Here is a 24,796-nt window from a genome sequence, read left to right on the forward strand (position 1 = left end):
GTAATATTCTGCAGATTTCCATTTTATTTCATTTATTACCCATATTAAACCAGATTTAATATCTGCAGAATATTGGCTACCATATATATGCACATTTTTATATATATGAAAGACACAGGTAGAAAATATAAATAAAGACATCGTTGTAGGAAAGGGAAATGTGAAATCTCTGCCTTGTACCTGTCTGGTCATCTCACAAGGTCCCTCATGCTCCAGCATGGCTGATGTTCTTTGCTAAGCTGCAGGATCATCTAGGAAAGGTGCTGGCCAAAGGGTTTGGGATCCTGTTTTAGGGGAGACATTCATATAGGATCTGCCCATGGAGCACCTGCCTTATATATGTGCTAATTCCTGCACTGTGAGCTCCACCTATTTTTTAGCAGGTTTTTTAAAATTGAGCAGGGAGATGAAGGCACTCAGCTTCCAATACAATTAGCACTACTGCTGTGTGCAGATGCACTGCATTGTTTTGGAAGCCTAAGGGAAGTTTAGAAAATGGGAGCAAATGGATGTGGGGAAAGGGCAGGAGGATCCTGAGTGCTTGCTTTTGACAAGTTTAGCACAAGCATCACACACATTTAACATGCTGCAAAATGTGGCATCACAGAAGGATGCAGAGCACATCCAATCCAGCAGGACACACAATATCTTAGGCACCACAATGTGAAAAACATGACATATTGCACAGAAACCAAACAGCATTTCTAAGACATTTTCCCTACATGTCTCCTTTGTGCTTTTCCGTGCAGCAAGTCCAGTTTTTATCCATCTGGTGGGTCAGAAGCGCCCTTTGACAGGCCAGATTTAAGCATAATTGACATGAAATGTCCCAGTGCTTCTTCTGGCTCAGATCCTTTGCATTAATATTTTACATTAAAAAAAAAAAAAAAAAACTCCAAAACGTAACAGAGAATAGTAACTAAGGTACACATGATGGATTTAAAAGACAATATGTATTTTTAAACACCATTGCCACCTAAAATTAATTTCAATCAACCAAATTTGATGAATAATACAAAGACCTTTCTTTTCTCTTGTAATAAGACTGTACCACTTTCCTTCCGTGTATTTCCAGTAAAGCACTTACATACTTTCTATTTAAGATTACTCATTTACCATATTCTAACCTCAAACCAGTAGATTTACTTGTAATATTATTCTGATAATTTCTCTGCTTCTGAACAGACCAGGGAGTTCAGCAGCCCACTTAACATCCTTTATACAAATCCACACTCAAAGTTACATTTCAGGACCAGAAAGACCAAGTTTTAATGACATAGTGCCACTTTAAAACCAGTCCCACACTAAGCCTGTCACAGTTTAACCAGCACTGTCTGCTCTAAAAGATTTACCAAGACCTATTATCAGCAAAATAAGGGCAGTTCATATCAGAAAAAATGTACTTTTCCTGCTGTAGTTTATGCAGTTCCGTCAGCAAATAGACCACAATATCCTCACAAAACCAAGGACCTTTTTGCTGGTGCTAAACAGAGATGTTTTACTTTTTTTAATTGAACCCTTTGCAGATCTTATCATACTGACTTCTTGTACAGATCTAAGTTTAGTCTTTAGATGTGGTTAGTCAAATTAATTTGCATGATTATGATTGTCTGCTATTCTCCTTGCTACAGGCTGACACTCTTAACAACAACAAGTGAAGTAATGAGCTCATCAACTTGTTTTTAACTGTTCAGGGATGGAAACCAGCCTTCCCCTCAAATCCAGACCTACCTGCTCTGCAGGGGAATGAACTCTGCTGCTCTGAGCATCTCACCACAAGGTGCTTATGCCTAAACTATACATATACAGCTAATGAGGAGAAGTGGGAACTTGAAGAGAGGGATTTTTTGGGTATGTGTTATTTATTAGCTCGGCATCTAATGCCCACCTTTGAACAATACAGCTTTCTCTCCTGGAAATATTCACACATCTCCACCAGGATGGGGATCTCAGGTGCCTAGGTGGGTTTAGGCAACTCATTTCTGATGCCTGGAACAAATGCATTTCCTACAACTGGAGCACACTCATGAACAGCACCCGGAGTGATGTGGCACAACACAGAGGGATATCTACAATAAACCACACCTTTGTGCCAACACTTTTGCATGGCACCAAGAAACTACACCATTTCTTCACCAGCTAGCAGAAAAAACTACTTTGGTGATGTGTTTAGGGGCAATGTGAATTTTCCTGATGCCCCACCTGCACTCAACTTACTTGAGCAGGTTGCCAAGGTTGAAGAGCGCTCGGTTGTGCTGGGGGTTGAGCTGAAGGGCCCGTCTGTAGTAGTCCTTGGCCTCCACCACGTCTTTGGTCAACGTCCCCAGGTTGTTGAGAGCACTTGCGTGACGAGGGTACAGCCTGGTAAAAATGGAACAGCAAGTTACAGGTGCTCATTAATTAACAAATAAAGCTGATGTGGCTGACTCTGCTACCAGTGCTGTTTGGCACTCAATAAAGGGAAGAATGTCAGCCAGAAAACCCTGCTTTCCCTTAATTTGCTGCAGGTCAGATGGGATCCTGAAGACCTTTTCAACTCCCAGTCAGATTTCCTATGGCTCCTATATATCTCCAGGGCAAAATGGAACATTTGGAAACAAATGGAACAAATTGAAAACCTATCGTACCCTTCAAGCAAAAGGCATGGTGACTAAAGCAGCTTGAATGCTTTTATTCAAAACGCTTTTGCAACAAGCAAGAACTGCCTTGCCAAAAAAGGTTTCCATGGGAAATAGGTTTTGATACACACAGAATTCAACACAACACTGTTTAAAATTATTGTTGGGTTTTTGACATTTTTTTCACAATAAAACTGATAAAAAAGTGCAAAAGGAAACCTGAAATCAGCTGCTGAACAATGCTTTCAAGACCAAGCAAAATGGTAAAAGAATCTGGAACCAGATTGCTTAAGAATATGATTTCTCTAAGCTTCTTGTAGCATTTGGTTCAGCACAGTTCTCCTTTTATCTGACCTGTTGATCTTCACATCTGCCTGTTTCAGTTACATCACTGAGCCCAATGCATCTCTGTTAAAACTCTCCACGAATTAGGCAGCAGGTCATGGGCCATGCAGTGGTTTATAATCTCAAAGTTCTGCTCCTACATTAATATTTTAGTCTGTAGGTCTTTTGCCAGAAAACTCCAGAGCTGGAAGTGATCCAGGGCTTGATGAAAGCACCCAGGACCCTTTGTGTGATAGGTAGGTGAAAACTGAGGGTCATTATGATAAGGAAATAAAATTTTTGACAGACACCCACACAGGTCCTTGGAGACCAGCTGTGTGAGAAGGTTTGAGGCTCTGAGACCAAGGCATCTGACAGTTCTTTGCCTCAGGTCCCTGATCATGGGAAAGTGATGTGGAAAGTGACATTAAAAGTAGTTGGCCATGAAAGCACAGGGTACAGCATGAGAAGGGGCATTTAAAGGTAGAAGGGATTGAGATTCTCTAGTATAGCCTGACTAAAGTTTGCAATTGTTTTTAATCCAAGACTTTCCACTGCGGGTTTTTTGCCTGGAGTTTTTCACTGTGTCAGCTCAGCCCTAGGATTTTCTGTGCTTAAGTACCATGAATAATTTAGCATTTTATACACTTCTGCAACATTTGTATCAGTCACATTTTCACTCCACAGCTCATAAATTATTTTGGCAAGGTCTTATTTGGGGGTGAAGCTGGCAGCATTCACGGGAGCTCTGGGAGAAATGGGCATGCACCACTAACAAAACCAGGATGTTTCCTATCATTAAGTAAGAGAAAAGCTCAAGTCCTTTTTTCACCTAGCAAACAAGGACTGCAAAGCCACACATTTGAGGAGAAATTGTTCAGGGATGCAGCCACGTGCTTTTTAAAAACTTGAATCTTGAACAAAGAACATCTTAGGGCAAATGACCACAGGCTGAGTCTTGTTTCCATTTCCTCCAAGGGACTTTGACATTGTTTTGGACCAAGAAAAAGGTCTGGGAGTTAACTTTTTCAGCCTTTTTAACCAGATGGATATGATAAAAGTGTGCACTACTTCTGTCAGTACTCACACATAAAACAGCTCCAGTATTTGACATGAAGTCACCTGAGTTATGAGCGGGCAAAAGGATTTCAGACAACTCTTGGGAAAGTCAGAAACAGATTAACATTTTACAGCCCTAAACCTGATGGTTTTTCTCTCAAACTTTCAGAAATTAATTCTGTTCTTGGCCTTTAGTGCTCCTGTGGCATTTTAGGCCCAGGAGATTTGCTTGCACCAATTTGGAGTGGAATGAAAACTCAAGATTTAAAAAGGGAACGGATTTCACCTTTAAATTGCACAGTTCTGACCAGCAGCTCCATAAATACACTTCTGAGCTCAGTGCTAAAACCTCCCAACAGCAAATCACAGGATGCAAACACATCTCCCATGTATCCTGGGCTCTATTTCTTGTGTTTTACATTTATTCATTACATCTCATTGCCCTTTCCAAGAAATGTAAGTGAAAACCCAGAACCTCAGCAAGCACAAATTACCTGCTTAGCATCTGGCCTGAAGAACTTATGAGAACTTCAATTTTACATGTCTGAACAAAAGTTACCAGAAATTCTGACCACAGCGAGATAAGGTGGTGCTGTTGGGCTTTGCTGCTAGGGTTCAGCTCTTTCATTTCTCTCCAGATATTTTATTTGGAATATTACTTTTTTATGGTGGTAGAGCAAGCTGCCACTCAACTGAGTTCAGCAGAACAACCAGGCCTAAGAGAGCATTACCTCTGGTGAGGAAACCAGAGTCTGAGCCCATGATCATCCATGCTGTTACAGAATTATTGAATGTTTTGGGATGTGAAGGACCTCAACGACCATCTGTTCCAATGCCCAGCCACTATGGGCAGGGACTTCTTCTACCAGACCAGGATATTCAAAGCCCCATCCAACAAGGCCTTGGACACTCTCAGGAATGGGGCATCCACAGCTTCTATGAACAATGTGCTCCAGTGCCTCAACATTGTTACAGTAAAGAATTTCTTCCTAAAATCCCATCTAAACCTGCCCTCTTTCTGTTTATGTTGCTTTCACACCACCCTCAAACAGCTCCAAGGAGTGGTCCAGGCCTCAGCTCAGATCAGGATTTGGTCCCGAAAACCAACTTGGACTTGGCCACTGCCTCTCAGAGGACACAAACATTTACTAAATACTTCCAGGTCAATTTATGCCAGTTGACCTCAGGGCTAGAGGATGTGCACCAGATCATTTTTTATTTATTAATATGGATGCTGAATAAAGGACTAGCAGCCCTATTTAAACTGCCCTTTGTTCAGGCACACCCAGTGCTGTTAATAACAGTTCCCTGGGAGTAAAAACACAGCAGAAGTCTTGTGCAGGATTTATGCAGGAGCACAAAACTTGACCACAAGCTACCAAACGAAGCAACTTTTACTCAAGAACTTTCAAAATGGTTCTGCAAGACTTGCAGATGCACCAAACTCGTTTGATTTTTTCTTGTTGTAATGGAGGGAGACTCATTTACTTCTCCTGCTCTGAATTATCAGGAGATTTGTGCTGCTTATCAAGACTTCTGGAATTGATCTCTAAAAATCCTGATACTCAGTTTTAACTTGTTATGATTGTAAGTTCTCTAATGCAAACATTGTCCCTTCTCCATTCTTCATTCATATGAAGAATGTATTTACTTCTTAGAAGGGTTAGAAACACATACCAAGGCAGGAAGGTCTCCAATTAAGCTGGAGTGTCTGCGCCACAATAATGGCAATACTCAGAATCCACACTTTATTTTATAAACCATCACTCTGAATACACTGGGATGCAAGAGATAATTGTTGGCATATCTAGCTTGTTTTGCAACTTCTCTTAAGAAACAAAGCTTTCTATCTGGACATATACAGGGCTGTGTTTTCCTTGCCACCACCACTGATAGTGGTAACAATCTGCAGGCAATATCCTTCTTGCTATGCATCTGATTAGGTAGAAATTCCTCTAGGCTTCACCTAATCAAATGCAAGTGCTGCATTATTTATGAAAGAAAGCTGAATTTCATTAAACTTATTCTACAAGTAGCAGTTCATGTAAGAAATCAGTTTATCCTTTCCTTTAGAATTCAGAATAATTTTCTTTAAAAATCTACATTCAAGGATAATTATAATAGAAGTCTTGAAACAGCAAAATTATGGGAAAGCAACCTATAAAAGTATATTTTAAAGCAGATGGAGATTTCATTTCTAAAGAGAAGACAAGTGGGTTGCTTCCTTGTTGTAGAATGAATAATTCAAATGATTCCTCCAATGCTGTATCTGCAATTGTCAGAATAAATTTCAGCAGCCTTCCCTTTAACTATTACAGGTATAGACTGCACAAGAACTCCTGTTAGTGATTATCCCCACTTCTTTTAGGTTAGCAAAATTCCCTCTAATACCACTGAACAAAAGCCCTACTGACTTGCACAACCAAGAGATTTCCAGTTTCCCAACAGAAAACCAGGTATAAAACATATACAGCTAATGAACATTTATTCTGCTTTTTCATTTAATGCCACTATTACCCGAAACATGATGGGTTTTGAAAAAAAATTTGAAGGGCTTTGTTTGGCTCCATATCTGAATTACAAGACAATTACAGAAAGAAGAGAAAGGGATGAAATTTGTTGTCATGACTGCAACCTATGATCCACCAGGAATTTTAATTCTTTTAATTCAGATCGAGAGAGACCACTTAAACAACTGGCAAGCCCTGCTCACAGCCCTGCCTGGTCTGGTGCCAGGGGTACTCAGGGGGAGGAAGGCATTAGTGTGACAACTACCCACTTGCTCTTAAAGAGCATTATGTGGTTTTTGTACAGCCATTGCTGGGTGGATAGCAAGCAGCAGGGGATGGGGACAGACTAGCATGCAATTAGCCTGGAAAACTACCATGGACAGCAGGGAAAAAGCTGTAATTGCATCTTTCTGGGGTATGGGCAGCTCCCCACAACCACTGCACGATGAAAGAGGTTATTGAAAGCAGCCCAGAGACGCTGCTCAGAGCTGGGACAGCCCTGACATGTCACATGGGAGTGACTCTTCCTGATGCCCTTCATCACTCTCCAAGGGTTGACAATAAGCCTGTTGAAAGCACATTCCCAGTGACTTACAACATGAGTTCTTATAACCATTATAAAACTTGTAAGCAACTCTGGTCATCATTAATCCAACAGCCATGTCATGCCAGCAGCAGCAGAAAGACAAAAAAACTGCCTGCATCAGCTTGCATAATATTCAAAGGAAGTCCAAGTATATTAATTTCTTCTATAAATTAAAATAATAAGTGAAAAATAATTTAAAAATTAATTATTCAGTTGGAGAGATCTAGTGTGCCTGGTTTTTGTTAACACATCTTTTGATTAAATAATGCATTAAAACTTAGCACTCACAGAGACCATGCCACCATTGAGGCAGCTGTGGTAATTCCTGTGCTGCCCTGACAAAACAGGCTGTGTTACCTTTCTGTGGCAAAAGGAGAGCCTGAAGAGCCTTGGGCCACAGCTCTCACCACTCCTCCTCCACACAAGAGGACACTTCCCTGACAGCCACTCTTGGCTCTCCTGGTGCCTGTCCAGCCCTACCACAAAGCTCAGCATCCATGGCACTCCCTGCAGCCACATTAAGCACAGGGACTCAGGCCTTAATTATCCCGGCCCAATTGCTTGCTGGCAGCATGGCAATGTGCTTTTAAGGCACATTTTGCCCATTTGAATATATACTGTAATTATTGGCATTGTTTTGCCAACTAAAGTAAGAATGTTATATGAATAACGTTTCTATTTGTGCCAAGTTTTAATACTGCCCATTTTATATTTACTCCAGCATACTATTTCAAGCCAATTTTCCAATTATAATATTACATCATACTCATTTTCATGTATTTATGTAAGTTCTCAATAAAGTTCTGTGTCAGGTTGAATTAAAACATGATCTGATGTAATTCTGAGACCAGTCATCCTTCTGGGAACAATTCTGCACTGGCAACAACTCAGGTCATGGCCTCACGACAGTGTGGCATTTTGCTTCGAAAGCTGTTCTACATGATGTGGAGATGTGGATGGCAGATCCTGTGTCTTCCTCAAAAAGGTTTTCAATTTGCAATATTTTAATTTAATTCAAGGAAGGAGAGGTGATCCTGCAATATCAAGCAGCAGCAGTTTTTTATTTTGAAGTGTTCTAGAAGTTGCATCAATATTTCCTCAAAGGCAACACACTTCAGCTTGGCAGAAGGTTTGTGGCAAGCTGGTATTTTTTGTATTTAAAAAAGCACCTGGAAATCCTGTTGAAAGTCAGGCAAGTGAGAGATCTAATGCTTTTAGGTTCCTTTGAAAGCCTCAGGCATAATCTCCTTCGGTGAAAGCGTGACAGAGCAGCGCGACTCGCGGCTGTACACAGCACAGCCTGGAGCTGGGAATTACATCACACCCATTTCCACACACCCAGCTGCCAGGGGCTCCTGACACAATGCCAGGCATGAGACAGGGAGTGCTGCCATCCCAGCCTGGTGCTGGGGCTCGCAGGGCATCCCTGAGCAGTGCTGTGGGACCTGCATAGGCCAGAGAAGTCAGTGAGGGGTCCTCCCTGACCAGCAATGCCTCCAGCAGGACCTTGATCCAACCTGGGATCTCCAGAGGCTGAGGTATAAATAGCAAGTGCTGAATCACAGCCAGAGATCAGGGGAAGGAAGTAAGGTCCTGCCTTTATGGCTTTGATGCCTTGAGAAGGCTGACCTAGAACAGAGGCTAGGCACAGCTAAAGAATAAAGTAGGGGTTTATTAGAAGGCCTCAGTGGATGCACCTTGGACAGCACAAGAGCCCAGCCAGGGCTACACCCCAGATGAACCCAAAATGGTCACAAAATGCACAACCAGTCACAGGGTCTCACATTTTTATAAGTTCTGGTCCATCTGCATATTGCTGTTTATTGTCCAATTACAGCTTTAGCTTATTAAGTCCCATCCTGCTTGTTTTTCTCTCTTCACTCCACATTGTTTATGCTCTTGTGCCTGAAATTTGGATCATTTGTCCTTGGTTCCCAGGTAGAGAAGGAATTGTCTCCCTACTCTGTGAAGAGAGCTTACTATCCCCTAATAGGAGGCTCATAACTACACACCAAAGCAGCACAGAATCGGAAAAATATAAAAGCTGAAACCTGAGGTATCAGCTTCTCCCCCTGCCCATCAGCCAGGGAGAGCAGCCCACAGGTGCCCTGCCACCAGCAAACCCTCTCAGCAGGGTGAGCCTCCCAGGCTGAATTGCAGAGCACCCTGACACTGAGAGAAACCTCTCCAGGACAGAAATGGGGAAAAAAAATAAAGAAGCTGAATAGATTTAATCTCTACATTGACGAAAGCCTCGTGAATTCTTTGAGCTTGATATCCATTAAGGGAAAAGTACCCCCAACCTACAGCAATATCCAAAAGCATGCTATTCAAATAACCAACCAGAAGCACAATAAACAATATTATAATTTATAAATTTTCAAACTTGGGCAGGGGTAGAAGCCTGAGAGTTAGAGTTGAGGACAAAAAACAGGATTTTAAGTCAAACAATATCACTGCTAAATATAAATAAATAAAATCTCTCTTGCTAAACTTGCATGTTCCCTGAAGTGATGAGGCAAACACGAGGTTATCAAACAGGGCTGTCTGCTTATTCTCTCACATAAAGAATTTATGCAGGATCCATGTAGTCCTGAAAATCCCAGAAATCTCAACACTCCCAAAGCCCAGCAAAGGACTAATAATGCACAACATGCCTGACCTACAGACAATGTGAACAATGCAGGCACCTCCATGGAGCCCACAGAATCTTGAGGGACCCCACAGCAAACAAGAGACCATCGGGTGAGCCCTTCAATCAAACATGGCATGAGGGATACAATAACAACACACTCTCAGCAAAGCAGATGGGGGTGAAATCATCCAGGTGCCAGGGGAAGCTGTACAGCCCCAAACTGCACAGTTTTCATCAAAACAAGGACAGCAGGCTAAGAAAAAAGCAGTGGCTGTGGGAATGAGTAACCAACCCTTGGATTTGAGGTTACCATTAGCCAAAAGTGAAAGGTAGACTTGGACACGTGCAAAATACAGTCACAAGCTTCTCTCTGCATACCCCACAGGAGAATCAAAACAGACGCCTTTTCCCAAAAAGAAAACATTTCTCATTAGGGGAGCAGTTTTCCTTAGCCAGATTTTTTTATCAGTCCCCAATACATAAGAAGGCAGAGTTTTCATGCAGCTCTGAGGAAGGCCATGGAGTTGTCACCCTCAGAGATGATGGGGGCTTTTCTCTAAGATGATGTGTTTGAAAAGCCAGCAAGTCCTTGAAGGGCAGCACAAAAGGACCTGAAGCCACAGCAAGACACCAGGTGTAGGAAGGGACCCCAGCACCTGTAACCATCAGTGTGCAGGGCTGACACATCCATCTGTCCATCCCAGCAAGCACACCCAGCTCCTGTGGCTCTAAATGCACACACACTGTCTCTGCATCATGATTGCACTTATACCAGTTCTGTTTCCAAGTAAATAAAAGCCTGTGCATTGACTGTTATTTTGTAACTAAAGAGCAGAAAAACTGAGCAGAGCTGGAGCAGCCCTCAAAACAGGCAGGGATTTGTACTTTGCACACAGAGAACAGGTTCAAAAATAAATTACACTGGCTGAAGTAATTTGGCCATTGTCCCATGCAACGTCTTGTAAAGGCCATTAAGTCTCTGATTCAAATGACAAGGCAGCCCTTCCAGCCATCAATTACCTCTAAAACACTCAACAATTCTGTCCAGCTTCAGGACAGCCACCACATCCCTACCCAATACTTCTTAAGCCCACTGTCAAAGCTGGGATCAAAACACCACCAAGATATTCCCAACTGCTTGGACACGATCCACCTCCAGCCCATAATATCCACTAACACAGAGCATTACCTGAAATCTCTATGAAGATGTTCCAGGCTTGCTCCAAGGGCCTGACCTAAGCAATATCAGAGTGTCAGAAGGGCACTCACGGTTTCAGGAGCAAAAGAAGCCACAGCAAAGCAGCAAACGCACATTTTTTACTCACTGTAAAAACAGGCTAACAAATGGTGCTGGTATTTTAATTCTTCCCAGAAATAAATCACAGATGGTATCCAAGGCCACCTGCAGTCCATGCTGAGAGGCATTTTAAAGGCAAATACATTGACACACACACATAAAGGGCCGTAAGAACACAATTTTTTTTACTGCATGGAGAGTGCAATTTAACAGAATTTAAACAACCCCAGACACCGTTGATTTAAGACATATAAAAACCCAGCAGGAAGGTATGTGGGAAAGCTTAGGAAGAAACCTGAGTCTCCCTTACAGCATTAGGGCTTTATTTCTAAAGTGTAGTGAGGTGAAAGAACAGCCTTTCTTTTTTTTTTGTTTTCTACCCATTCCAGTGCTGCTATGAACCAATTTTGTTCCCTCAAATGAGGGATACATATAAGCTGCTTACACTGTTTTCCCTTCTCCATCTAGCCTGTGTTTGAGTACTAACCATGATTTCATGATCCTTACTGATGCCACAAACCAGCATTCCCCATTTCCATGCTGTATGCAATGCCCTAAGATGTATTACTTGCAAGCTTTGTGAGAGCCAGACCACACAAGCTGCAGGACCAAGTGTTTCCATACTGGTTTCCCTGCCTCCTGGCCCACTCTCTCCTCTCTCTCATGGCTGAACAGCAGAAGAGCTCCCTGAACAGCAAAGAAAACCAGTCCAAGAGTCCCTGCTTCCCTCCTCCAGAAGATGCCACAAGGGGGAATGGAGGTTTCTGCATGGCAGACTGGTCCCCTTCCTGCTCTGTTTGGTCAGCAGCCTTTGGCAGGGGAAGTCCAAGGGGAGCCTGTGGCTAGGAACCTGTTGATGGACATGCACACACAGAGAAGGTAACACTGCAGCACTCTCAGGTACACACCAGTGCATTTATGTAAATAAATCCACAGTACCTCCTGCAGGACTCTCTACTGTCAAGTATATTTTAACATCCAGAAGGCAAACATGAATTTTTAGATGATGATCTTTTCCCAGACAGAGAAATATAATTTGGGTAGCACAGAACTATTAGCATGTTTATCCACCCAACTCCAGCAAGGAACTCAGCAATCTCCCTCAGCCCCACCCGCTGATGCTCTCATTGATCTGCCTTCCATGGGAAGCACTGCCCTGGAAACAAACACAAAGAGGGATGGTAAGAACTGCTCTGGGAATTAAAATGTTGAATGAGTGCAATTGTAGGAGGTAAGGTGAATCATTTTTCTCCCCTCCATTGTTAAAAGGAGATTGATTAAATTGATAACGAATTTTCGCCAATTGGGTTTTCAGGCTCTGCTGTTTCTCTCTGCATGTCAGCCCATGTGCACTGCTGAAGAGCAATAGAACAGTACCAACAGTAACATCAAGCACACAAGGCTGGGGAGAAGCAGGACAAAGGCTTGGTAACTATAAACACAGCTTAGTAACTAGAAACAGAGCAAAGTTGTTCTCATTCAAATATGAAGAACAACTCTGATGTCCTAACATCTTCATTAGGACATCAGATTTGTTCTTCATATTCGAGTGAGGTTGTACAACCTCACAGTCTCACTCACAAATGGGAGAAAACTGGTGAGATAAATTTCAGATAAGATCAACCCTGTTTGATATCCAGGAGCAGAGGTTCTCCAGAATTCCTAACAACAGCCACAAACCTGCAGCAGAAGCAGCAGCAAGAACGTTAAGGCCAGCTTTCAGAATAGCCATGGTCGACTCAGATCTCAGATGGACTATTTCTGGCTTTACTTTCTGAAGGAAAAAACCCCAAGGATCTCCTGGGGTCACTACCATATGTCAGACAAGCCAGTGAAGCAGTCTAATCCAGCAGAGTGTTTTTCTTGTTTTACTGTAGGTAAGCTGAAAGGTTTATAACCCACTGTACAATTGCTGAACACCAGCTGTTTGTCGGGGCTGTTTTACAGGCTCCATTTCCATTCCCCTTTTAGGAACTACATATAGGAAGAGATTTTCCTTCATATAAAGAATTTTTGTTCTTTTCATTCTCCCCATCTGTCAGAACCCAGGACATTCCTCTGACTGTCCTGGAGGACTCAAGACCCCAGCAGGGGGCTCAGAGACCTTGGCACGGAGTCAAAGACACCTGTGCCTTCGATTTTAACCCATGGAAATGATCACCAACTTTGCGCAAAGAGTTACAAGCCACAAGAGTTTGAATAGAATGACAATGAATTTATCACAGGGTGAAAAAGTAGAATTTGGGGTTTTTAGAACGGGGGTTCAGGAGGCAAGATGGAGGAATCTGGGTTTGTACTTCTTTCTCCTTCTTCTTCTTCGTCCTCCATCTTCTGCTGTGATGGTGGCAATTTTGGATTGGTTTAGAGTAGAAGCTCACTGTCTAACATAGATGATAGGTACTGGAAAATTATTGTAAATAAAGTACACGTAGTTTTTAGTATAAAAAGATAATACTGCCCTGAGGGCAGTCAATGTGCCTCAATCCAACCTGCTGGACAGACCTCAGTGGGTCAGAAAGACAATGTATTAAATAAGAGCAAATAAACAACCTTGAGAATGAGAGCCCAGGAATCCTGACTTCTTCTTTGGTCTCAGGGCTGGGATAAAGAGACTTTCTAACACTTCGGGGTCATCTCAACACCAGAGACCCCATCACCCATCTCCAATTCAAACATCATTCTCTATTTTTGCATTTCATTTCAGTGTTCATTTCCCCCACTCCTGGAAAAGATAATTAGATTGCACTAATTACCCAAGTCTGTATAGGTCAGGGTGTTTTGTTACTGGCCTTTGGGCTGGGCTGAGGAATGAGTTTTCTGATGGGCCACCTGCAATGGTGGTTGTTGGGACTGATTGCCAAGTTTGCCTTGGAAACCTGCCCTGCAGTTCCACTGACAGAGAAAACACATTACTCTCCTTCACCACTTTTCTGCCCTGAAGCTAACAGAGGCACACCAACACTTGCCATCAGCGAATCCCACCTGTCTCTGAAAACAGGAAAGGAGCAGTTAAAGCATTGGGGATCAACTTTCCCAGAATTTAGCATCCATTGCTAGTATTTCACTAGGTAACCTGTGTGCACTTCAGCATCCTTTCCTGTCACAGACAACTTTTATAAAAAATCCTTTCCTTAGGATTTTTTCCTCCTGAGAAGCTGAGAAGCCTCAGGAACAAAATGTAAACAATGGTTATCTGCTGCTGTGGAATGCAACAGGTCCATCTGTGATTGGCTCATCTTGGATGTTTGTAATTAATGGCCAATCACAGTCAGCTGGCTTGGACAGAGAGTCTGAGATACAAACCTTTGTTATTCATTCCATTCTATTCTTAGCTTAGCTAGCCTTCTGAGATGAAACCTTTTCTTCTATTCTTTTAGTATAGTTTTATTGTAATATATATCATAAAATAATAAATCAAGCCTTCTTAAACATGGAGTCAAATCCTCATCTCTTTCCTCAACCTGAGACCCCTGCGAACATGGTCACACTTTCCCACAGTTACAACTTACCAGGATTTAGTATCCATTGCTAGTATTTCACTAGGTAACCTGTGTACACTTCAGCATCCTTTCCCACAGCTCCAGCTTCCCAGAAGGAAGGTGCTGCTTTGCTGAGCAGACACAAGGCAGCCAGCACTGCTGGCAGAGCAGGAGCACATGGAAGTGCCTCCTCACCTTGGTGGAGTTGGTGGAATGGCAAATTGCTCACAGTTCAAGCAGCAGCGTGCAGACTGACAAGATCACTTTTTGTTTACTAAACAATTAAAATCATTCACCAGAGATCAAGCAGAGCTGCACTGTTGTTTGGCACAAAGCTGGAATAGAGGATGAGCCATCACCCACTGAGGCAGTGCAGCTCTCCCTTTCCCATCTCCCAGGAGCTCCCAGGCAGCAAGCCGTGTCCTTATCGACTCCAGCTCCTTATTAATTCCCTATTGATCTGCTCACTGAGCACTAGGCAGAAATAATATTTTTATCTTCTGTGCTCTTGGCTGTGCTGCCATTGGATTTGAAGCCTCCTGGGTAGCTTGGGTTTTCTGTAACCTGGGGAGGATGGATCCACCCACACTCACTGGGAGAGCAGGCACTCAGTGAGGGGTACCTGTGGGAAACCGTGAAAGCTTGTTGTGAGAATGCCTCAGCTGCTGGTCCGCCTACTCCCTGACATGGAAATTTACAGAGTGGTAATTCATCTTTCCAGGTCAAGCCAGTGGCCAAAAATACCCTAAACTACCAAATTCTGCTCGGGATATTACAGCTACTACTCCCTTCTCTCTAATTATGGAGATTGGTCTACAATGAGAGCAGTCTGTGAGGAGCTGGTGCCTGTGAGGATGGGGAACAGCTCTACAGACACAGCAGCTGTTTTCTGTGATATCTGGGCATGCTCTGGCACTGCATCCACCTGAGGCTGCCTGTCCACACCCAGCAGCTTCTCCACTGCTCCAACACAGCCACCAAATGCAGGCAGCACAGCTAAGAGAGGCTGCAGGGCTCACACACAAACCCAGGCACTGCAGGAAGGGTCTGACTGTCTCAGGGGGAAACACAGACATCACAGAATGCCATCCTCAACAGAAGAACACAGCGCACTTCTTACTTGCACTGTTCTAGTGCTCATTACACAGACCCCAGATAATTTCCCTGTGCCAGAGGGGGCAAGAGGGAGTAAATATAAGAAAAATGTAGGTGCAGAGATACACTGTGACAAGAACAAGTAGTGCAGCTTCCCAGGGATGGAGATTTCCAACTCCTGGCCTGCACTTTTGGGTCAAAAAGAGAATGTGCAAGGTGAGTTTCACTTTTCCAAACTGCCAGCTAATGTTGAAATTACTGAAGCAAGTCGAGTGCTAGCACCAGTGAGGCACCAAGCACCTAGAGAAGAGCAGGGCTGGCTCTGTGGGGCTCCCAGCCCCAACAAGGCTTCAGATGCTCTATAAACAACACCAGCATGAACAGTGCTCTGTAATGCAGTGGAAAAAATGTTTGCAATCAGCTCTTAAAACAAGACTCTTTCATAATTGAAATACTGCAGAGCAGAAAACAGCATTATAATTACAATAAATGGGTGCTGCTGAGTTAGAGAAGATCTTTTGTCTGCAAATCCCATTTACACAAGCACAGACAATGGTGGTAGGAGCAGTTACATTACTCTGTGCACTCCACTGCAGGGCTTGGATCATTTTTTTCAGTCCCTCTTCTTTTTTTTAACTTGCTATGGGCTTTACTGGTAACTTGGAAGAATTCAGAGACTAGATACAGGAACAACTGGAGGACTGCAAAACTTTGTGATGCTGAAAAAACCAGCACCTATTAAACAGCAGGTTAAGGGAGGAGTTGATCACTCTACAGAAAACTGAATTTTGGTAATAGGACCTTTAAGTGTGGCATTGAAAGGGGTAAACAAATTCAATGACTGGAAGCTGATGTCAAACAAATCAGTCTAAAAATAAGGGAGGACATTTTCAACAGCCAATGTAATTAACCTTCAGTACCATTTACTGATGGTTGTGCTGGATTTTCCATTGCTGGAAACTTTAAAAAAATAGAAGGCTTTTCTAAATTACTTCCTAAATACCCAGCATGGCAAAACAGAACAGGATGTTGCTCAAAAAAGCTGAAAATCACCTTCACCCAGGTTCACTCCCTCCTCAGTGACGATGAACTCCTGTCCTCACAGGTCAGCCTGGGTCGGCTGGGAGCCCTTGCAGAGCTTTTATCATAACCCTGCCAGCTGGCCAAAAGACAAAACATACATGTAATTTCTGGAGTTTTCTGTCACATCACATGTCAGGAAAGAACATTTCTTCCACTTCCTGGCATGCCTTATGAAGCTGGGCTCTGCCCTTGCTGTCCATCAGAGCCACTCTTCACCTTGCCTGTCCTTCCCTTATAGAAGGGAAGAATAGAAGCAAACTTGCTTCTATTCCTGAAAACACTATCTGTGCACTCCATGCTTGCCACCACACCATCCCCCAGCCCTTTTCCTTGCATTCATCCCCCAGAGGGGCTTGTCCTTTCTCCCAGGTCCCAAGAAGCAGAGGGGAGAGGTTTGGGGATCTAGGGTGAGCTGCCTGATGCCCTGAGCACTGCCCAGGGAGCAGCTGAGCTGCAGGATCAGCAGGGAGGAGCAGCAAGGGGAGGGAAGCTGCTCACACCCCATCCATGTGGGAAGGGAGGGTCCTCCATAGGTACCACAGGATGTGTCCCAAATTACAGCCCAGCCCTGGGCCCTGATTTACCATTCATCTACAAGCAAGGCAATTCATCCTGCTGCCTCAGCTTCCCCCTGCACAGAACCTCAGCAATGATATCTGCCCTGTTACTGCACAGGAGCATTTTCAGGATCAATTAGTTTAGCGTTCATGCAAAGCTCTGTGGACAGAAGCCTCAACACAAGCAGTAAGTACCATTATTGTTACTGCACTTCAGATGGCTACTGCACTGACATTTTCCAGGCATGCACCATTAACAATTTACAAAGATAAATGTGCCAGGAACCTGAAAATTCATTTAGGACAACTACCTCCTGCTTACCAGCAAACATTCAGCTGTGTAAATGACACCTCATCGCTCAAGGTGTAGCTATGGTAACATTTCTATCTCATGTACTGAAGTGCACACACACACACGTGGAGCTGGAGGGAAGCCAGGCTACCTCATTTTATGACACACAAACACCCAGCCAGGGAACTTTCCCAGGCTCCCAAAGCCAAGCTGCTCCCATGGAGTCAGAGAGGAGCAGCCAGCTCACCCCATGCCTGTCAGGAAGGAGAAGGGTTAACAGCAGGAGCCCCCCAGGCCCTGAGGGACTTACTTGAGAGCAGTTTTGTAGTGGTAGATTGCTTCAACATTTCGGCCCTGGTCCTTCAGGAAATTGGCATAGTTGTAGTGCACCTTGGCGTTGTGGGGCAGGGTCTTCACTCCTGAGCTGTGAGGAGGAACAGAAGCAGGACACATGAGCAGCCAGGTTACCCCACCTCCCCTGGGCCCACCTTCTTCTGGCAGTCCCTCCCTTCTCCTGAAAAGCTTGCTGCTGATCCCAGCACCTCGTCACCTCCTGTGCATTTGTGCCAGCACAGCTCATGTTTGATCTCCCAGCTTGTCCCCCGTGCCAAGTGCCCAGGGCAGACACAAATGTGTGGCAGCAATTCAACTCATCCTGGTGGCTGTCACTGCAGGCACTTCAGCAGCAGCACTGCAATGCTCCCCGTGGCCAGAGGCTGCTGTGTTCTAAAATCTGAATGACTAAACTGAAAGACCAAAATCTAAATGGTTAATATTTAGAGGGAAAGCATGTAGTACTTCCTAAAAACAAGGTCCCTGCTTAAACCTGAGTGTCAGGAAGCATCTTATTAAAATCTTGATTTAAAGCTGGCACTGCAGATAGCAGAAAGAGGGAATCTTCTCCACGTGCATCAGCCACTAGATGGAATGCATGGCATATTCCAAGTACCAGCACATGTGCACTGCTTAAGGCAGAGCAGAATGTGCCCAGGAGGTGAGGGCTAATGGGGACTCTAACCCTTAGGTGGCAAAACAACACTCTGGCATTATGACACATGACTGAGGAATATCTGGCTGCACAGCCACCCCATCCCTCCCCTCTGTCTCCCCTGCCACGTGTAGACTGAACTCAACATTTGGAATTTATAATGAGGGCACAAAGACAAAAGCAAGCATATGCTTATTCGCTTAATTGAGAGCACAGAAAGCAAGGTACACCTTGCACAGCCAGAGGAAATGCTGTTCCAAGGTTAAACAGAGAAAGAAATCACAGGAGCACGTACGCTGTGGAAACATTTCCCCTGCAAGAATCCAGAGAAGTCAGTGCTCTATTTATTGGGGGAATCCTTTCCAGCACATAAACAGGGGCTCTCTGAGGTAATGGGAAATAAGGATGGATGAATCTGTTCATGTAAAAGCAGACAAAGTGCTGTTTCTTGCTCACAAGCAGATTCCTGCCAGCTGCTCTCTTCTACTCCCAGCATCTCCAACCCTGCTACCTCAGGTAGGAGAAGCAAGGACTAGAAAATTGCCAAGTCTTGTTGCTTTGCCTTGTCTGCCTCTCCCATTTAACCTTGGTTAGCATGGAAGTTAATTGCAATGAGACAGGGTCACAGGCAGCCCTGCTGTGGGGTGCACACCCATCTTCATGGGAAAAATGCACCCAGAGCTGCAGAAAGCCTTTGAGGGGGATTTCACTGCAGAACAGCACTGAGGAATTGCAAATATGGTATTCTTTTGGTTATCTGCAGCCAGTGGCATCCAGCATCACTAACACCTACTTGTGAGAGTTTCCAAAGCTTCGCCCACAACTGCCTTGCAGAGTTCAGCTCAACACAGCCACGGTTTGCCTTCTAAAATTAAAAGTGCACCTTGCATTTGGCTTCCTAATCATCAGGTATTTCCAAATTACTTACTGGGAGCACTACAGGAATAAGACATTTTGTGACTAATCGCTGAATTAAATCAGTTAATTGATGCTATTCTTAAGAGAATGATTTTCTATATTAGTTTTCACAAAGATATACTGCACCAGCAGCAAGTAATGTGTGACTGCTATGGCTGTGTTAATTTCCATTGGCCTTGGGAGCTATTAACTACACACTTACAACCTCTGGGCATTACTGGAATATTAATTCTTATACAGAGACGGTTTCATTACATCAGCATCAGTGTTACAGGCACAGACATGGCACTCAAAACTGCTGCTCTCTCAGAGCTACGTGCAAGGAGCTGCTCTGCTCCAGCCTCTGCTGAAACAGAGCAGGCTGAGCTAACAGTGAGCAGTACATTATACATGCACCAGCACTTCAGTTCTAATGAGATTCAGTTTTAACAGCAAGATACATACATTTAAGTATTTTAATTCTGGGCTGTTTTCCTTTAAGTAGAATTTATCACTAATTCTGCTGGTCCCATTTATTAGAACATCACTAATAAAGCTGCTTGCATCTGTGTGCTTCTGCTGGTGGCAGGAGTGACAGAGGAAAGGCAGAAATGGGTTTGGGTTCTTAAGATGCTCTCTTCTGCATCACACTGACCTATTTATTCTCCTCACATGGGCAGGGAGGGGGAATGTTTCATTTTGCAAATGCACGTAGCAATGACTGAAACTGCTTGGGGGAGGCAGCAAACCCAGCACTGGATGCAGAGGGGAATTTTCAGGAGAGTTGAGGAGTTAACACTCCTGCCAACTGGTTCCTGACCAGTGAGAACGCTGTTTGCTCATTGACAGAGGAAACAATGATGTCCACAGTGAAAGCCAAGAAGGAAAGGGTGGAGTATAAATAACAAAGCAGAACAAAATGTTTTTCCATTTCTGCTTCCCACAAGCTCCCAGTCTCTCACAATTTCAATATAACTTTCCAATGTGCTTTTCCAAACTCTCCTGTTTCCCTGTTCCCCAGCCTGTCATACACATGCCCTCCTGAAAACCTACATACAGCACCAGTCTGGCTCCAGCCAGAAACAAGCCCACTGACACTGGACGTCACTTCTCCAGAGGATTTCCTTCCCTTCTGATTTCTACGACAGCAGTAAGCAACAGAAATGGAAAATAAACAATAGGCAAACCTTTTTACGTAAAACTTCCTCCCCAGGGAAAAACAAAAACCCTATTAGCCATAAATCAGGGAAATTAAATGCCACTGGTATTTTCCAACCTCAAATACCAGCATCATCCAAGTTCCACTTCAGCTGGAAAAAAGCCCTGTGACCCCCTCTCTTGTTTTCCTAAGTGCATGTTCTGCTCTACAAGGTGACTGGGTGCAGGGCTGAGGCTTCATTGATTTTCTGTGACATCCCTATGAAAAGTGCTCACTTTAGAAGAACATGAGACCACTCCTGCCTCAGCAGGAACCCTGGGAAACCGATGGTGTCTCCTCTGCTTTGGGAATCATTATCATCAACAAAGATCCCCTACAACAAATTATTCTGTGGAAGACACAACCAACCACCTTCCTTGGCCTCCCACCCTTGTACTGATTCCACAGATATCTGTGTTGGGCCATATTAAACTGCTCTATAGAAGATGCCCCAAATGCAAGGGGACTCTCTTTTCAGCCCAGCCAGCTTTCACAATTAATACCACCACAGTAAATGCCACTTTGGGGCTGGAGCAGTTTTTGCAGATTCCTGAAGTCAGCAAACCTGGCTCGGGAAGGGGAGCTGCTGACTGAGAAAGCATGATTTTTGTACAGTTCCTTTGCTGGTTACAGCTGGGTTTCCAGGCACTGTCACAGCCGCGGGAAGCGCGTGCGGACGCTTTCCAGGAGCAACAGGAAACATGGCAGCTTGACAAGCCTGGAAAGGCCGGTGCAGAGGATGGAGATCAGCCCACAGCTCTGCCCTCCCTCTCCCTGGCTTTGGACATTAACACTGACCACAGCTCGAGTGTGACCTTCTGGCCTGTGCATTCACTCTAGAGGGCAGTTCCTTAAATAATTAACAAGCGAATCCTCCCTGATCACCTGCCAACACAGTGAGACAAACTGCCTAGGGCTTCTAGAGATGTCTTGGAATAATATGCCTCAAATATCTCTCTGTGTATTGGGCCACTTCTGATACTTGTCATTTATTTTCATTTAGCCCTTGCACACGTGCTTGTGCATGTATGTGGAGATGCATCATTTCCTCAGCCAGCAGCAGCCTCCCCCACACTGCTGCTTTCAGCCAGCACCCAGCAAGATTTCTGCTCCCACAAAACTCGGTCCCTGGGCTGAAGACTGAGTGGCCACAGTTGCCAGTGCCACACAATGTCAAAATGGTGTCAGTTTTAAGAAAGGGATGGAATGGGGTACAAGCACAAAGCTGGGAACACACCGAGTATACAAACATCTCCTGGTCCAGCATAGAAAAAGCACATTTAACAGGACAGGCCTGTAAAAACCAAGGGAATCAAGACAGATCAATCCTGCAGAAACAAGCAAACAGAGGCACAAAAATTGGAGGTGAAAGGAAAAAAAAAAAAACTGAGAGAAGAAGTAGTAATTAATTAAAGCAGCAACTGCAGAAAGAAGAATGAGGAGCTAGGATTGTAAGTAAAGATTCTCCCAGCACACACTTCTTAAAAAAAAATTCAACACACAGAGAGAATACCAAGTAGGTTGATTATGTCTTCTTTCCCACATGTATAGATTTGCTCTGTATCCTCCTCCTGTTCTGTCCATTAAAATTTATTGTTGTTTCACATACCTCCATCTACTTCTCCCTCCTCTCCTCATCAGCCTCCTCCTTCTTCCCCACAGGGGAGATCTCTTACTCCTGGAATGACATTATCTTCTTGCTATACTATTCTTCTCTTGCATTTCCTTCCCATCAACAAGGAGGGTCCTACCACATTTACAGACTTGTGAGAGATGTGTAACACCTATCAAAGAAGATCTTAAAAGGACAACAAAAAGGCCAATAAGGGTAAACAGCACAGTGAAGACAGCTATGAATAATGAAAACTATTCTTTAAAAAGGAACAGCTACAGAAGGAAAAAGGAAAAGAGAATAAACATCAGCCAGTTAAACATAAACCATAATTAGGCAGACCAAAAGAGATTTAAAGAAAAACTTGCTAAAGCTATCAAAGCTAATAATGGAATACATCAGATAGAGGAAACCTGCCAAAGATCCCCTAAGGCAAATAGATGATGGAGGTCTAAAAGTAGAGCCTAAAGAAGAAAAGACCACAGCAGATGAGCTGAATGGATTCTCTGCACCAGTGCTGCTACAGGGAAACCAAAGGAGCTGCCACACAGGAGCCTTTCCTCACAGGGCAACACCCAAGCACTGTGTCTGACTGAAGTGGCAGTAAAAGAGGCTTTAAAGCAAATCAACACCCAGAACAGTTATGAACCCATTGGGCCTGGCAGAATGCATCCAGAGGAAAGCACACAGGCAGCTATTAGCTGTGGTAGGTAGCCCGTAATTTAAATGAGACTGGCACTAGGGGAATGGAAGTTGATGAACATGACTTCATTTGACTCCAGGGAAGGGATCTTGAGGGGAAAACAGACCAGAAAGTGTGATTTTCACTTCAGGTAATTTGGGGAAAACCATAATAAATCGTAATTCTAGCACATTGCTGGATAACTACAGTCCAACAAATAATTAGCCTTGCATACCGCAGAAAGCAGTTATTTGGGAAGCTCTGTTGGCGTACTCAACAGGTACATACATATTATTGAAACTATGGAAAGCCTTTATATATTTATATATATTCCAAATATAGCCCAGTCAATCAAAATCACCTACGCCAATGTTGAGCACTTAAATGCCCAAAAGGAGATTTTTATATAAAATCCCTCTCTGAAGAATTCCAATTTCTTCAAGGCATCATGGAGTAAGAGGGGAAGATCCTCTCATGAATGAATACTTAGCTGAAAGACAGCAAGCAAAGAGCATGACTGTGTGAACAGTTTTTAAGCAGCTAGAGAAGGGTACAAGCAGGGTTCCCAGGAGACATGCAATGGCACCTGAGCTACTTCAGGGGCTCACAAAGGAGCTTGAAAAGAGGGGACACGTTTGCCGATGACACCAATGTGAATCACACTGCAAGAATTAACTACACCTTGTTGCAGAAGGATCTCACTGTATTGAAGACTAGGGAAAAAGATGGCACAAGAAATGCAGCGTTGGTACGGACACAAGCATCAGAGAGTGTGTACACACACACTCTAAATCTGCACACAGACTGATGGCTAAAAACCTGGTGTTTCCAGTCACAGCAGGTATCATGGAATTTGCATTGAGAGTGCCGTGAAATTATCAATCACTGCTTAGGAGAGGTCATAAAAGGCAAGCAGAAAATTATGAACTAGTAGAAGAAGAGAACAAAAACCAGAAAGTAGTCCTATGTTATTGTGCTGCAAACCCCCTTTCTCAAAAGGATGGATTAAAGTATTAAAGCGTTCAGAGAAGACTGACAAGAGGAATCAGAAATGCAGAACAGCTTCCATGTGAGGGGAGCCCAAGACCAGCTGACTTCAGCGTGAAAAGGAGACAGCCTCAGGTGAGGGCATGGGGCTTCAAGGCATGGAAGTGCCTTTATCTAAGTGACAAGCTGATGGCTACTCACAACTCATTCAGCACACCAGAACCAGGGGACACCAACCAGATAATCAGGCAGAAGGCTCACAGCACACAGAGGGAAATCTTAGTGTGCACACTCTGTAATTTAACGACAGAGCCCAGTGCACAGGATGCTGTAGAAGCCAAAACTATAAATAGATTTGAAAAAGCAGTCAGAGACATTATGGAAGAAAAGTCCATCAGTGGCTGTTAAGAGCAAAAATAGCAAGTAACTCCTGACTCAGGAAGTCTTTAAACTGCAGATTACTGCAAGCTGGGAAAGAACTGGAGAGCAGCATTATTGTTGCTGGCCCTGTTCTTGCAGCGCTTTTTTTCAGCAGCGGCTGCTGATTGCTCTCAGGGGCAGGCCACAATACGAGGTGACCCAGCAGGAATTTAAGAGTTCTTCCATCCCCTCAGAAGCCTGGGGCAGACCTCTCTGCTGGTACTGTCCCCAAAAGTCCTGGGCTGAAGAGGGAAACAGCTCAAGCTAAGGCAGGTAAAGGTGTGCTAGCTCCAGCTCAGAGCTGCACAGCAGCAGTGGCACCACCTCACAGCTGGAAGTAAACAGTCACCCTGCTTTGAATGGAGGCTGGAAGGACAAAATTCCATTTGTATCCAATTAAGCAGACATAACCTTATCCCTCTCTTCTGCTACAGACCCCATAGCACTCCATACTGTCCCTAGAATGCTCCTTAGTGG

At 43.9% G+C, this 24,796-nt stretch overlaps 1 protein-coding gene across 1 annotated transcript in view; it reads right to left on the reverse strand.

Moving 5' to 3' along the window:
- The window catches only part of TMTC1 (transmembrane O-mannosyltransferase targeting cadherins 1), a 142,864-nt gene that overhangs the window by 24,564 nt on the left and 93,504 nt on the right, over positions 1 to 24,796 (reverse strand). Inside the window, exons 11-12 of the mRNA XM_074539055.1 lie at positions 17,846 to 17,959; positions 2,218 to 2,361 (exon numbers count right to left, since the gene is read on the reverse strand). Coding sequence (XP_074395156.1) covers positions 2,218 to 2,361; positions 17,846 to 17,959 — 258 coding nt within the window. The remainder of the gene's footprint in view (positions 1 to 2,217; positions 2,362 to 17,845; positions 17,960 to 24,796) is intronic.

This window comes from Zonotrichia albicollis, chromosome 4 (assembly GCF_047830755.1).
Source record: "Zonotrichia albicollis isolate bZonAlb1 chromosome 4, bZonAlb1.hap1, whole genome shotgun sequence".
NCBI classification, from domain to species: domain Eukaryota; kingdom Metazoa; phylum Chordata; class Aves; order Passeriformes; family Passerellidae; genus Zonotrichia; species Zonotrichia albicollis.